The 16,276-nt window shown below is 46.1% G+C and overlaps 1 protein-coding gene across 1 annotated transcript in view; it reads right to left on the bottom strand.

The window, feature by feature from the left end:
• The window catches only part of myt1la (myelin transcription factor 1-like, a), a 40,980-nt gene extending 32,054 nt beyond the window's left edge, over positions 1 to 8,926 (bottom strand). Inside the window, exons 1-3 of the mRNA XM_038968728.1 lie at positions 8,872 to 8,926; positions 8,476 to 8,509; positions 6,908 to 6,970 (exon numbers count right to left, since the gene is read on the bottom strand). Of these exons, the coding sequence (XP_038824656.1) occupies positions 6,908 to 6,970; positions 8,476 to 8,509; positions 8,872 to 8,926 (152 nt within the window). The remainder of the gene's footprint in view (positions 1 to 6,907; positions 6,971 to 8,475; positions 8,510 to 8,871) is intronic.
• Between the last annotated feature and the right edge of the window lie 7,350 nt (positions 8,927 to 16,276).

Raw genomic sequence — 16,276 nt, 5'->3', positions numbered from 1 at the left:
TACTACAGTCCACAAAAACCATACAGTAAATACTACAGTAATGTCTATCGTAATACTATAGCATTCCCCTCTCCATTTCCTAATATGTGCAACTCATAAGTAAGAAACCTAGATGCCAAGTATAGACCATCTTCCCTAATATATGAAAAGATGTTATCATCACTCGGAATTAAACATGATTGGTTTCAGGATCGGACACATGTTTCCATGGTATTAAATAATCTAACAACAAAAACTGTAATTACACACACTTTATTTTAATCGGTGGACAACAACCCAACGTACACCCGGCCACGATCTCTAAGTGAGAAAAGACAACAGCTTGGATGGAATAAAAGCCTGTTGCAAGTAGCTCTCACAAAAGGCAACGCAAATGCTAGGTGTGTGGAGTGACTCTGTCTCAATGCCTAGGCAGGCTGTCCTCACTTTCCACATTGAGAGGCCATTCTGCAGCACTATGCCCCCCCCCCCCCCCCCCCCCCCCCCCCCCCCCCCCCCCCGCCTCGCCTGCCTGCTACCAGCTCTTGGCTCCCTTCCCAGCGTTTTAGTGAGTGCTACCTGTCAGGACCTGAATTATACCACTCGCAGGCTCAGTCCATATGAGTCATACATCAACCGGGGGGAGGGAGGGAGGTGGAGAGAGAGATAGAAAAAGGGAGAGAGAGATATTTATCCAGGCGAGTCAATTGAGAACAAATTCTTATTTACAATGATGGCCTGGCAAACATTTTTTTAAACAGATAGAGAGAGAAAGAGAGAGAGAGACAGACATAGAGAGAGTGGGAGTGAGGTGGGTTGTGAGTGAGAGAGAGCGCGAGAGCGCGAGAGAGAGAGAGAGTCAGTGTGAGAGAGAGCGAGGGATGGAGGGAGGGAGAGGGAGTGAGAGATTGCACTCAACCTCATCTGCATAAAGCCTAGGCAATTACTGAGCGCCAGCTCTAGACATGGCAGTCCCACCCGCACAAAAGCTGCTCACCATAGACCCCCATCAGCTCACTACCAACCAGTGGATTTACGAAGGAAGTATTTCACTTTTAGACCAAATATTAAGACTTTATGTTCTCAGAATATATGGGCGATGGAAAAGACATGTAATAAAACGATAAGACGCCAAATCAGAAATATTTAACAGAGAGAATATTGTATGTACCGATGTCAACATATAACACAAAAACTGGCTTTAATTTACACCTTGATTAGATGTGTAGCCTGTGATTATTTCTAGATTCATGTATGCACTGATTTGTTTATTACATTTTTACATTTGAGTCATTTAGCAGAAACTCCTATTCAGAGTGATTTACAGTACTATACATGTTCATACTTATTTCTGTATAATTAATATAAATGTAACACATCAACTACTGCAGAACGTCCACTGCACATCTGATATTATCAGTGGAAATGTAGGCGTTTCAGCCGCCCTATGTCTCTATTTCTCACTGTCTTTGTTGCTCTCTCTCTCTCGCTCAATCATTCTTTCTCTCGCACTTTCTCTCTCACTTTCTCGCTCAATCTTTCTTTCTCTCGCACTTTCTCTCTCTCTCTCTCTCTCTCTCTCTCTCTCTCTCTCTCTCTCTCTCTCTCTCTCGAACCTGTCCTATTGTGTGCTGCAAGACTGTAGGGAGGAGGGCCAACCAGAGCTAAGGTGAAGGATTAATCCTTAATATTTAACAGGCAGAAGGCATCTCTTCCCTTCATGTCCCTTTGGTTGGTTCCACACCTATCTTCCCTGCTTCCCCATTTTGGGAATCGAATCAGAACACATGTGACTAGTCAGTGCAGTGACTTGCTGCAGTGAACCAGAAATGACACTCAGTCCTGTGATGCAGAACTGGATCTAAACCCTCTGAGACCAGGGCAGTTACCCTGCATACCAATGGTTTGTCTGACATCTGAGCCACACACTGTCACATAGGAGAAAGTACTTTAGAACCTCAACTGCACACACATATGATCAGTGGAAATGTAGGCATGTGTGATGCCTTAGCGAGAGGGGTTGGATGACGGATGAATGGAGGGAGGGAGGGAAGGAGAGAGATAGAGAGGAGGGTGGAATAAGGAAGGAGAGAGATTGAGAGAGAGAGAGAGAGGATGGGGGAGACAGATTGAGAGATTGAGAGAGAGAGAGAGAGAGAGAGAGAGAGAGAGAGAGAGAGAGAGAGAGAGAGAGAGAGAGCAACAAACACAGTGGGAGAGAAATAGAGAAGTAGGCCGGCCATCCAACCCCTCTCTACTTCTCTATTTCTCTCCCACTGTGTTTGTTGCTCTCTCTCTCTCTCTCTCTCTCTCTCTCTCTCTCTCTCTCTCTCTCTCTCTCTCTCTCTCTCTCTCTCTCTCTCTCTCTCTCTCTCTCTCTCTCTCTCTCTCAATCTCTCAATCTGTCTCCCCCATCCTCTCTCTCTCTCTCTCAATCTCTCTCCTTCCTTATTCCACCCTCCTCTCTATCTCTCTCCTTCCCTCCCTCCCTCCATTCATCCGTCATCCAACCCCTCTCGCTCTCTTTCTGTCTCATGTATTACTTCACAGAGCAGGGCTGTGGCAGACAAACAGTAGACCCTGTCTTGAGGTTGCTCTAATGGCGCCAGACTCTTAAATAGCTAGCATCGTCTTCCCAGTGTGTGCGCGAACGTGAGTGAGTGCAAACATGCATGCGCATGTGTGTGCGGTGTGGGCGACAGTGATTCTCATTACTACACCCAGACACAGCCGCCTCCCTCCACGGCTTTACCTCTTCCTCCACAGCTTTCACACTATAGGCTGCCGGGTTTCAAATGAATCACATTACAGTGCCTTCGGAAAGTATTCAGACCCATTGACTATTTCCACATTTTGTTACGTTACAGCCCTTATTCTGAAATAGATTTTTTTTTAAATTGCCGATCTACACACAATACCCCATAATGACAAAGCAAAAACAGTTTTTTAGAAATGTTTACAAATGTATTAAAAATAAAAAAACAGAAATACATGATTTACATAAGTATTCGACCCTTTGCTATGAGACTCGAAATTGAGCTCAGGTGCATCCTGTTTCCATTGATCATCCTTGAGATGTTTCTACAACTTGATTGGAATGGTGGTAAATTCAATTGATTGGACATGATTTGGAAAGGCACACGCCTGTCTATAAAAGGTCCCACAGTTGACGGCGCATGTCAGAGCAAAAACCAAGCCATGAGGTCGAAGGAATTGTCCGTAGTGCTCCGAGACAGGATTGTGTCGAGGCACAGATCTGGGGAAGGGTACCAAAAAATGTCTGCAGCATTGAAGGTCCCCAAGATCACAGTGGCATCCATCATTCTTAAATTAATGAAGTTTGGAACCACCAAGACTCTTCCTAGAGCTGGCCGCCCGGGCAAACTGAGCAATCAGGGGAGAAGGGCCTTGGTCAGGGAGGTGAACAAGAACCCGATGGTCACTCTGACAGAGCTCCAGAGTTCCTCTGTGGAGATGGGAGAGCCTTCCTGAAGTACAACCATCTCTGCAGCACTCCATCAATCAGGCCTTTATGGAAGAGGGGCCAGACAGAAGCCACTCCTCAGTAAAAGGCAAATGACAGCCCACTTGGAGTTTGCCAAAAGGCCCCTAAAGACTCTCAGACCATGAGAAACAAGATTCTCTGGTCTGATGAAACCAAGATTAAACTCTTTGGCTTGAATGCATAGCATCACGTCTGGAGGAAACCTGGCACCATCCCTACGGTGAAGCATGGTGGTAGCAGCAGGGAGACTAGTCAGGATTGAAGGAAAGATGAAAGGAGCAAAGTACAGAGAGATCCTTGATGAAAACCTGCTCCAGAGCGCTCAGGACCTCAGACTGGGGCAAAGGTTCACCTTCCAACAGGACAACAACCCTAAGAACACATCCAAGACAACGCAGGTGTGGCTTCAGGACAAGTCTCTGAATGTCCTTGAGTCCAGCCAGAGCCCGGACTTGAACCCGATCGAACATCTCTGGAGAGACTTGAAAATAGTTGTGCAGCAACGCTCCCCATCCAACCTTTTTTATTTAACCTTTTTTTAACTAGGCAAGGCAGTTAAGAACAAATTCTTATTTTCAATGACAGCCTAGGAACAGTGGGTTATCTGCCTTGTTCAGGGGCAGAACAACAGATTTTTACCTTGTCAGCTCTGGGATTCGTTCTTGCAACCTTTCGGTTACTAGTCCAACGCTCTAACGCTCTAACCACTAGGCTACCTGCCGCCCCAACCTGACAGAGCTTGAGAGGATCTGCAGAGAAGAAAGGAATGAACTCCACATATACAGGCGTGCCTGTATTTGTAAATGTAGTATGTCATATTTAAATGAATTATTTCCGTTTTTTATTTTTAATACATTTTTTATACATTTGCAAAAACCTGTTTTTGATTTGTCATTATGGGGTATTGTGTGTAGATTGATGAGGGAAAAAAGCTATTTAATCAATTTTAGGATAAGGCTGTAACATAACAAAATATGCGAAAAGTCAAGGGGTATGAATACTTTTAGGCACTGTACGTCACTACATCTGGGTGACTTTGGTTACCTTCCTAACAGGCATGGGGGGAAAGGGGGACAGGAGAGATGGAATATGACAGCAGAGCTCAGGCTAGTAGCACAGTGTAGTAACGACAAAAAATATCTTTGCATCTCTTGTGCCCGTGTCATCTTAGTTGAAACTGGAAGATACAGCAGAACCACCTTAGTCAGGTTTTCTATCAGTGTAAAGTCACTGTACAGTTGTAGGCTACTGTAAACCTATCATCAGTGTAAAGTCACTGTACAGTTGTAGGCTACTGTAAACCTATCATCAGTGTAAAGTCACTGTACAGTTGTAGGCTACTGTAAACCTATCATCAGTGTAAAGTCACTGTACAGTTGTAGGCTACTGTAAACCTATCATCAGTGTAAAGTCACTGTACAGTTGTAGGCTACTGTAAACCTATCATCAGTGTAAAGTCACTGTACAGTTGTAGGCTACTGTAAACCTATCATCAGTGTAAAGTCACTGTACAGTTGTAGGCTACTGTAAACCTATCATCAGTGTAAAGTCACTGTACAGTTGTAGGCTACTGTAAACCTATCATCAGTGTAAAGTCACTGTACAGTTGTAGGCTACTGTACACCTATCATCAGTGTAAAGTCACTGTACAGTTGTAGGCTACTGTACACCTATCATCAGTGTAAAGTCACTGTACAGTTGTAGGCTACTTTAAACCTATCATCAGTGTAAAGTCACTGTACAGTTGTAGACTACTTTAAACCTATCATCAGTGTAAAGTCACTGTACAGTCGTAGGCTACTGTAAACCTATCATCAGTGTAAAGTCACTGTACAGTCGTAGGCTACTTTAAACCTATCATCAGTGTAAAGTCACTGTACAGTCGTAGGCTACTGTAAACCTATCATCAGTGTAAAGTCACTGTACAGTCGTAGGCTACTGTACACCTATCATCAGTGTAAAGTCACTGTACAGTTGTAGGCTACTGTAAACCTATCATCAGTGTAAAGTCACTGTACAGTCGTAGGCTACTGTAAACCTATCATCAGTGTAAAGTCACTGTACAGTCGTAGGCTACTGTAAACCTATCATCAGTGTAAAGTCACTGTACATTTGTAGGCTACTGTAAACCTATCATCAGTGTAAAGTCTCTGTACAGTTGTAGGCTACTGTACACCTATCATCAGTGTAAAGTCACTGTACAGTTGTAGGCTACTGTAAACCTATCATCAGCGCTGGGACTCCGAACACCCAACTGCCAAAACTAACCAATCAACTGTTATTATTTAAAACAGGGCCGCCCCAGGATCGAACACCCTCCTCCCTGAGCCTTAACAACACACACGCCCGTACGCACACATACCACCCTCACACACACAAACCTCTCCCTCTCAGCTTTCCTCCCAGCATGCCCCTCTATTTGTGGGTAAATCATCACCCTGGGTCTTTGGGAGAGGGAGAGGTCTGATGCAGGTGTCATTCGTCTGTGGCACCAAATGCATTTCCAGCCCGCTGGTTCAAGGGGATGCCTTGATGAGGTGACACATGGAGACACAGGCATCAATCTCTCTAGCCCACGTCTGAGGAGTAAACAGCATCAAGTGGAGAGGCTTTTGTTTAAACATGACCTGAGTGGAGGAGGACTCTAGGAAGATCTGGTGACAGGTCAGCTGTCAAGACAATTACATTTGCTATCACCACCTTTCTTGGGTGGTTTCTTTGGTGGTCCTCGGTAGCTCGGCTGGTAATGCATGGTGCTTTTAACACCAGGATATTGGGTTCGATTCCCTGGACCATCTGTACGCAAAATGTTTGCACGTTTGACTGTAATTCGCTTTTGATAAAAGCGGCTGCTATATAGCAGATGTTATATTATTTAACATCAATTGGTCATTTGATCATTGACATGAAATGTGGAAGTATTCGGGTGAACTTGAAGAGATAACAGACTATGAACTGGTAAACAAAGCCTTGTTAACATCCGAGATTACAACAAAAAGGTTAGGTCTTGTTTTTTTTCGATCTATCTAACTATGGAAGACAGCTATAGTCTCTCTCTATATATTGTATTGTCTGAATGAACACGTACATTTCCTGTAAATCTCTGGCTGGCCGGGCTGGCTGAGGCTGGCTGAGGCTGGCTGAGGCTGAATCACCACAGCAAATCAAAGAAAGAATAGGTGTTGCGCAACCATAATCAACCCTCATCAATCCAACATAGACCTCAGATATACTGACACATATTTGCAATCAACTTTTCACAGCCAGTGATTGCAATTGCAGGTTTGTTTTTGGTGCAGGAACAATGACCTGGAACTGAAGAGCTTGATTGGTCCATGATAGCTCAATGGGGGCTGAGTGAATGAGTGAGTGAGTGGGGAGGAAAAGTGCGGCTGATTTGGGGAGTGAAGAAGGACCTTTTACCTTCGGTGTCTGGCGTATTTGCCACTGACATGTCCACTTCCATCACATCCTGGAGTAGGGCAGCTATAGACACAGAAGGAAGAGACATAGGAGTCAACACAATGCGTGGCACGACAGGCATGTACAAACCCCCCACGGACACAACACCCATTCCCTCACACACAGATAGGACTCAACACATGTGTGCATGACATAACACACAATCCAGGGCAATGCACTGGACCAGAGCAGCTCTGTATTATTCACGTAGTGAGAACACACAGCCAGCAGCCTTCAGGCCAGGCGGTGACTCACTTCACTGCATATTTCATAGCAGCCCGTCCGCCTCGGGCTTCTTTTAGACAGCTGTGGCTGCCAAAGGTAAAGTGCCCCTCTGAAGGAACATTGTGCTGAACGTCCTTTGGAACACCTATAGGAACCAGAAGTTTCCATTGGCCCGTTCAGCCGCGGCCCGCTCTCACTATCATCCCATCCGATAGATTACATCCATCTGTGGTGTACATTGTCCATATTAGGAGTTTGCCTGACAACTGACGACTTCCGAATATGGACGCCGTAGAGGCGGATGTCCGTCACGCATCAACCACAGTGAAAGGAGCGTGACTGGGCTAGGTAGAACAGAACAGCAGCTTTCTCTCCCCAAGGTGAGCAGACTCATAAATGAGTCTGTGAGCGGCAGGAGTGTTCATCGACCGCTAATATTGGCATTATTGACGTCTGCAGCCCTGGCCCTGAACATGGATCGATCGACTGATGAAAAACCTATTTGAGGGAAAAGTGTGTATGTGTGGTCATGCATTTGTCTGTGGATGTGTGTGCATGCTTGTGAGTGTATATGCTTGTGTGTCTGTGTGTGTGTGTGTGTGTGTGTGTGTGTGTGTGTGTGTGTGTGTGTGTGTGTGTGTGTGTGTGTGTGTGTGTGTGTGTGTGTGTGTGTGTGTGTGTGTGTGTGTGTGTGTGTTTGTGTGCACTCTCTCCCTTCAGCCAGGGAACTGGCGGGGAGAGATTAGGGATTAGGGGGTCTACACTGAGAAATGCCATCAAGAGGGAGAAGGCTATTTAGCGATATAGACTGTTCAGGCCACTGGCCAGACAGAAAACACTATTACGATTACAAAGTGTATTATAACGCTTGTTTTCCCCCAATATAACATTGGTTTACTCTACAGTGGCAATGAACATTTCTAGGCAAATAATCAATCGTTTAGAATCTGTTCAGTGACGGCATCGAAGTAATTATTAACTAAACACTTGATCCTTGTCCAAATTGTACAGCCGAGGAAATGATGAGAGCGAGACTGCAAAGACACAGTCAGCAGTGGCTGTTTGTTATACAACATCGGACCTCAAGTCAATGTGGCTGCGATGTGAATGTGGCGTCCACATTGGGATATATAACCGTTGACCACTCAGCGTGTCGGTAAAGCCTGGTCCCAGATCGGTTTGTGCTCTTGCCAACTCCATTGCTGTCATTGTCAAGCCAAACACATGGCAGGACAAGTCAATAAGGAATTGGCAAGAGGGCAGAAACAGACTGTAACGCGCACAGGAATGAGAGAGGCACCAACCTGAATAACTCCTGTGCTGCCGTCTCCACCGGAACTAGAGAGAGAGATTAACAAATCAGATGCAGTTAGATGTACTGTCTTAGCCTATATACAACCTACATAACAATAGCAGTAAATGATGGCAAATTAGGACTAACAAAAACTACAGGATCCATCATGCATTTCTCCTAATTGGAATATGGCATTGAGCCCTTTCAGTACAGTCCGACAGCGTATCAGATTCATTTCACACGGAGTATATACAGTCACTTTGACTTGATGTCCCCTCTTGATGTCCCCAAATATGAGCCCAGGTGAGGGAGGGGGCAGAGTGGGGGGTTGGGGGTAGGGTGGACAATAGCTAACGCTCCAGGCCGTTTAGAGTGACAGACACACTGTACTGTTACCGCAGCGTACCTCGAACCCCTTTGGAACGCGTCCGATGGCGCTTCTCAACCGCGTCCACCTCCATCTGGTTTAGAGAAAGGGTTAGGAAGCGGGCCATTAGTTTTGATTCTGTTTCTCTGATGATAAGGCACGGGCTGTATACAGCAACACATACACCGTAATGCAGATGGTACTTCTAGGTACAGAACTTATTTTGAGTTATTTCATAGAGCTCCATAGAGTTTCTCTGCGCAGTTGAGAATAACCTACAAAATCAATCTTCTGAGTGTTTCCCAACGACAAGCAGCAAATACAACCGAGTCAAGCATCTACAGTACTTCCACCGTGTTACCTGGTATCAGCTGGGTTGGGTGGGGCAACACCTTGGTTCAAAAGCACGCCTCCGCCTCCTCAGAGTGCAAATGGTTGGGCTTTCTCAACAGCGGCACTTCAAAACTCCCCCTCCAAAGTCATGATCTGCAAAGACAATGAAAGAACAAGAATATCACACACTTCACGGTATGGAAACCGATCGCATTAGCGGTGGTAAGCAGACAGAGGGTCAAGATTAGCGGTTGGCGTCGTTCTGTTGTCTTGGTTGGTTGTCATCACTCGTGGAGATTTGGTGACGAAGCAGAGTTCTCTACAAGTTATTGTATCCTTATGCCAAGACCGTGATGATACGAGAGTTAGTGAAGCAGTGACGTAGCCACTGTTACGGTACCAAACTAACCTGGTTGATTCCAATCTGTGAACAAGACTTATGAACGGCAGCATCCTCATTCTAACCTCTTTGGTTCCATTCCATTGTTTTGTCCCATGATGCACAGCAGGAGGCAAATATGTTCCAAAACAAAGGTAAACAATTTATTGCATCCACCAAGCAACCAGAGAGTTTTTATAGTATCTTGCGGTTTGTCTCTGTTTCTTTCTTTCTGTTTGTTACCGAGCTGAGAAATTCTGAATGTCCACAAATATCCTTGGCTGGTATTACTTTTCACCACAGTGTGGACTTGCCTGTCAGCTTGATTCTGAATGGCTGAATGGAGAAACGCAGCAGCAAATGGAGTCTCTCTCTCTCTCGCGCTCTCTCTCTCTCTGTCTCGCACTCTCTCCCCTATCGAGTGTTCAGGTGTGTGTTTGTGTGTATTCTTGTGTGCGTTTGTGTGTATGCTCACCCACACGCGTGTGTCTCTACGTCTGTGTGTAGGCCAACAGCACAAGAGTGTGAGCGCGATACACTGCCTGTGTGTACGGAACACTGACTGCTGCACCTCCGACACAGAACGGCACAAATTCCCTTCAGCTCATTCCTGTTCAGAATTGAATGCTTTCTATCACTTTTCCACTGAGACATCCCTAGCTCCAAGCTCTCACCTCAACCTCACTTTGGAGAATGAAAGCACACAGGCTCCAACTGTCCTATAGGAATCAACTCTGGTAGTATAGGCTGAGAGAGGAGAGGAAGCTCTGCTTAGTATTCCATCCCGGCCCTCTGTCTCTCTCATATCACATGATGCAGTGCTCCCTGCATAAGTGGGACCAATGGGGGCCCGGGGGTTCCGGTCTGGAAGCACGCTTTCGACTAAACCTACAGCGTTGCTCCGATGCTGGAGTTTAACTCACGTCCGGCCAAGAAAAAACCCCTCCAATAGAAAGCCCCATGATTCCTAATAAGACTCTTAAGTCGTCAGCTTTGTGCACAAAACACCCATTGAAATATTCAAATAATTGCAACCGAGGACGATTTTTTGGGGGGGTTTCATCACTTCACAGCCGGAGATGTTAACATTTTATATTCATTCAATCTGCCATGTTTTTTTTTCCGGATGACGTGATGACGTCTTCGCTGCACGTGCTGCTCCCTGTGCTCGATTGGTGCTAGTGTGCATGTGAAGCTGGGCCGTATACACCAGATGTAACCCGGATGTAGGCGGCCCATGAGTCGGCGTAGGCGAAACGTGAGTTGATCACCTTGGAAACAACGGTCGGACATCTTGGACGCAGTCTGTAGTTCTTTTATACCTCAATGAGTGAGACGTACACATCTCTAGTCCCGGACTAGAACTTGCATACACAACATGAACAGAAGCTCACACACACACGGACACGCATGCACGCGTGCACATACACACACGCGTGCATTTAAGAACATGAGCACACACACGCTCGCAAGCGTTAACACACATACAGACACAAAGATGCGCACGCATGCTCACACACACACACACGCACACACACACGCATTCTGGGCTCTAGGTATTGCACAGTGCTGTTTGCTTTGAAGAGAAGGCAGGCTACAGTTTGAGAGAGGCCATGTTTGCTGTCTGAAAATAGTTCCCAAACGCTGGCAGACAGAAGTAATACTCGCATAGATCTGTTTATACTGAACCAGATAGGCTTTCACATTTCAATAAAGAGAGGAGATTCTCTGGGTGTTTCTCAGTCTTTTTCAAGCAAATAGAACAGAACTCTTCCTTGAACAACTTCCATTGCAGAGAGCGTATCTCTCCTGGCTTCTCTCCTTTCTTCTATCCCTTTCCTCCGTCTTTATTTTCTCCACTCAACTCTCTCTCCTCTTTCCCTCTTCCAGTATATCTTGTGCTCTTCATTTTCTTTTGCTTTTTGTTCCGTCTCCTCTCTTTTAGTCTCTCTCTCTCTCATCTCTCCTCTCTCTCTCTTCTCTCTCACTCTCTTCTCTCACTCTCTTCTCTCACTCTCTTCTCTCACTCTCTTCTCTCTCTCTCTCTCTCTCTCTCTCTCTCTCTCTCTCTCTCTCTCTCTCTCGCCAGAGTCCACTCCAGCTGATCAATGACCCGTCCTAGACAGCGGTGATGTCAGAATCCATTCATCTAAGTGCCACCATAGCTGCATGAGTTTGGGATGAGCTTCCCCTCTCCTCCTCCCCTCTCCCTTCCTTCCTGCCTGTCAGTCCTGGGGGCTGGGTGTGTGGGTGTTTGATTGGAGGGGGGGGGGGGGGGGGGGGGTTGGAGCCAAAAGCAGTGGATCCGTTCTGCTTCCCTCCAGAAGCTATGCTGTATGACTATGCCGCCCCAAGTCGTGTGGTACTGTAGATTGCAGGAATCTTCGTGTGACTCATTGGGGTTTGATATTGTAGCTTCAAGTCTTAGCCGTCACGCTCAGGTTATTACCATATTCTGCTAGGGTACTTAACGAACTAATGATTTGGCTATGGAAATGGCATTGCCGGAAGGCGTGTGGAGCGTCCTGTTTAAAACACTACCCAACATTTTTGTAATGTAAAAAAATCCACCCGTTTGTTGTGGTGTCAATGGAAGGAGTCGCTCTCTCTCCTTGGGCGGTCCTTCGGTGTCACCACTTCAGAACGTCTACCTGGAGCCCTGGACTATCTGATGATTGTCTCACGATACTCAGTCACTCATGTACTGTACCGAGTCATCTCTTCTCGGCTTGCATAGAGCACCTTTTGTGATGCTCAACACAGTATATGTTCTCGCAGTCAGCATAAAAGACAGAGGTTTCATTGAATGGCCATTAATATTCCACAGGGGTAGTCTCCAGAGGGGAACAGGGTGGGGGACAGGTGTCGTCCCCTATGGGCTCCTCCAGGCTTTGGTCGGTTCCTCCCTTCAATCATGAAGAGGAAGGAGAGTACTCTAATTGCCTCTGTACGGGTGTGTGTACTGTGTGTGAGAGCAGGGTGGGTGTCTGGGTGTGTGTGTCTGGTGTGCAGAGCCATGGAGATATGCATTTGAATGCCTCCTAATGATCCTCGACAACTGTCTAGTATACACCAGAGAAGGCTTCATGATTCACTGTGTGTGTGTGTGTGTGTGTGTGTGTGTGTGTGTGTGTGTGTGTGTGTGTGTGTGTGTGTGTGTGTGTGTGTGTGTGTGTGTGTGTGTGTGTGTGTGTGTGTGTGTGTGTGCGTGCGTGCGTGCGAGGGAGGGAGGGTGTTTGCTGGGAAATAGCTGTTGGGCAGGCGGTAGCCACTGGGCTGAATCGAACCCGTTGCCAGCGCCAGGCTCTACCAAATGAGCTACATTAGCCCAGATAGGGTGAGATTGTGGAATGTATCACTTCAATCACAGCCAGCTCACTCCAGATCCATTGCCGTATTAGACGTTTGTCCAGGTCCCCGGGATTTCGGTAGACGCCTTTGGGCACAGGGGTTGGAACCGGTTCAGAGAACAGAATCAATCCGTTATTTTAAAAGCATGGGAACTAGTTAATAATGTGTTTAAGTCCCACCAGAAAAACTGCAGCAAAACTGCATCTACCATTGTGGATGAGGATAGAGGAAGGGCTTTAAACCAGTTTTAGGTGTGAAATCCTACCTCTTGGTCACTCCAGAGACACGCTCACGCACGCACGCACACACATACAAAAACACACACTTAGAGAAGGGCACTATCTACTGTGTCCTGCGGAGAAGCCCCATCTCTTAATTATCATGCGCCAGGACTGAGGTTCAAAATCTTCACATTCAGACAAGAACAAGAGGCTAGATCATGACATTTCTGCAATGACTGACAGAGTCATTTACAGATTCCTTCCCCTCATGGGTGGAAGAAACTCTGTGTTTGATCAAAAACACTAGAATGTAGGCTACAGACTGTACCAAAACCAAAGATACACTGTACCAAATCAAGGCAATTGCGTGATACGATCATGCACCATGAACGTACATGTAATGAATTACAGTGACATTGATAGGTGCTTGTTTTAGTAACACATTAAGCCTAATGAGCGGGCTGAGAGAGGCTGTTTTGCTGACTCATAGAGCCTGAAGCCTACGCTGGACTCAAATAGAGGAGCTTCCATCCATCTCCTTCTATCTGCTTCTACCATTACTGCCTGTTCCGTCTGTTTAGTCCACTGTGAAATAATCCCAATGCTGTGTGTCTGAGGTGTGTGTGTGTGTGTGTGTACATTTGTATGCGCGTGTGAGTGTGTTATAATGTTATAAATAATACCTCTCTCCCACACTATGACTCACGCTTTGAGTCGGCTTTGTGGAGGCTCCAAAGCAGTGTCTGGAAATAAACCCTGGAGCCAACTAATAATTATCTTTACGCTCCCGTCCGGCGGTGTGTGTGTGTGTGTGTGTCTGTGTGTGTGTGTGTGTGTGTGTGTCTGTGTCTGTGTCTGTGTGTGTGTGTGTGTGTGTGTGTGTGTGTGTGTGTGTGTGTGTGTGTGTGTGTGTGTGTGTGTGTGTGTGTGTCTGTGTGTGTGTGTGTGTGTGTCTGTGTGTGTGTGTGTGTGTGTGTGTGTGTGTCTGTGTGTGTGTGTGTGTGTGTGTGTGTGTGTGTGTGTGTGTGTGTGTGTGTGTGTGTGTGTGTGTGTGTGTGTGCGACTATTTCTATATCTCATCGGCCGCAATGAGATAATCGGATTGATAGATTCCTTGGCAAAGTCTCAGGGGCAGTAGGCTTGTCTTTGATCTGATTGAAGTGAGAAACATGTTACACAGGCCAAGTATAAAGAGAGCGGTAAAGACAAAGCAACCCAAATGAAAGGTCATTGACCATGGAGTAAGAACCAAAACACGTGTGTATATTAGGGAAAGGTCTTATTGTAGTGTGATTATAATGTAACTTGGTTGTGGGCGCAGTTTCCGTTGAATTCCGTGAATGGTTATACTAAAATAACTCGAATACAATCGTGAGTGAGAAAAAGCAATCACACAGCACACCGCCTCGTCCACCGCGACCACTACTTAGTTCTCCGGCTGTTGCATCCAAAGGAGGGAGGTTATCTCATTCGGGGGTCTCTAATGTGTTTAAATAGCCTCTGAAGGAATGGCTCACTACAGTTTACTACAGGCCTTTCCCTCGGCCACCGCAAAGAGCACAAATGAAAGGACACATTTTCTATCTCAGCCGAATTCACATAATCACCAAGGATAGGCAAAATGCCCTGCCGCTGCCGAAATGAAAAGACAAATCTTCTTGTGTGTGTGTGTGTGTGTGTGTGTGTGTGTGTGTGTGTGTGTGTGTGTGTGTGTGTGTGTGTGTGTGTGTGTGTGTGTGTGTGTGTGTGTGTGTGTGTGTGTGTGTGTGGGGGGTTCTATTGTGTGTACTACTTTTCAACAGGGCATTATGCTTTAGATTAGAACCCATATCATATCAGGGCTGAGTTCGATATGGCACCCTATTCTCTTAGTAGTGAACTCGTCAAAAGTCGTGCACTACATTCTGATTTGGGTACCATTTAGAACGCAGCCCTATTATGATAGGGGTTTTGATTTTACAGTATGTTCTACTGTCTATGTGACAGTGTGTGGCTCAGATGTCAGACAAGCCATTGGTATGCTGGGGAATGACCCTGGTCTCAGAGGGTTTGGATCCAGTCCTGCGTCACAGGACTGAGTGGCATTTCTGGTTCACTGCAGCAAGTCATTCCACTGACTAGTCTCCACTGACTAGTCACATGTGTTTTGATTTGATTCCCAAAATGAATGGGGAAGCAGGGAAAATAGGTGTGGAACCAACCAAAGGACATGAAGGGAAGAGATGGCTTCTGCCTGTTAAATATTAAGGATTAATCCTTCACCTTAGCTTTGGTTGGCTCTCCTCCCTACAGCCTTGCTGCATCGCAGCACACAATAGGACAGGTTCGAGAGAGAGAGAGAGAGAGAGAGAGAGAGAGAGAGAGAGAGAGAGAGAGAGAGAGAGAGAGAGAGAGAGAGAGAGAGAGAGAGAGAGAAGGGGGCTGTGGGGGGAAGAGAGAGAGATTGAGCGAGAGAGAGAGAGAGCGAGAGAGAGAGAGAGAGGAGAGGGGGCATTGGGGGAAGAGATAGAGAGCGAAAGCTCAACTATTTCACAGTAGCAGGCCACTTGGGTCACTGGTTTCGGAGTAACCTCACTGGCATGGGTTATATGAGAACATTTCTCCGTCATGAGTTCAAACAGGACATTTATCTCAAGCTAAAATGTTTCATGGTAATCTTATATTGCTAAGCACCTAGCTACTTCATGGGAAAGTTACTTTGTCAGAGAATAAAAGTCAGTCTGGAGAAATCATCCTCTATCATCCTCACTCTGCTATCTGTTTTTCTATTAATATCATGTGTCATTTGATATAATCTGGGTCATGTCAATTGGTAAATCATTTTCATTCAGGAAGATAGCCTTCAATGCTTGAAACTTCTTCTGTGGCAACAAACAGATGGTAGTAGAGTGTAGCTCTCTGTCTGTCTGTGTGTCTGTCTGTCTGTGTGTCTGTCTGTCTGTCTGTCTGTCTGTCTGTCTGTCTGTCTGTCTGTCTGTCTGTCTGTCTGTCTGTCTGTCTGTCTGTCTGTCTGTCTGTCTGTCTGTCTGTCTGTCTGTCTGTCTGTCTGTCTGTCTGTCTGTCTGTCTGTCTGTCTGTCTGTCTGTCTGTCTGTCTGTCTGTCCCTATCCCCCTGATTTGATGTACATAGTATGGTTACCATGTGCAGTTATGGAACAAG

The sequence above is a fragment of the Salvelinus namaycush genome, chromosome 29, assembly GCF_016432855.1.
Source record: "Salvelinus namaycush isolate Seneca chromosome 29, SaNama_1.0, whole genome shotgun sequence".
In the NCBI taxonomy this organism is placed as follows: domain Eukaryota; kingdom Metazoa; phylum Chordata; class Actinopteri; order Salmoniformes; family Salmonidae; genus Salvelinus; species Salvelinus namaycush.
Note: the sequence above shows the minus strand (reverse complement) of the source record. Positions and strands in the feature narration are given on the sequence as shown.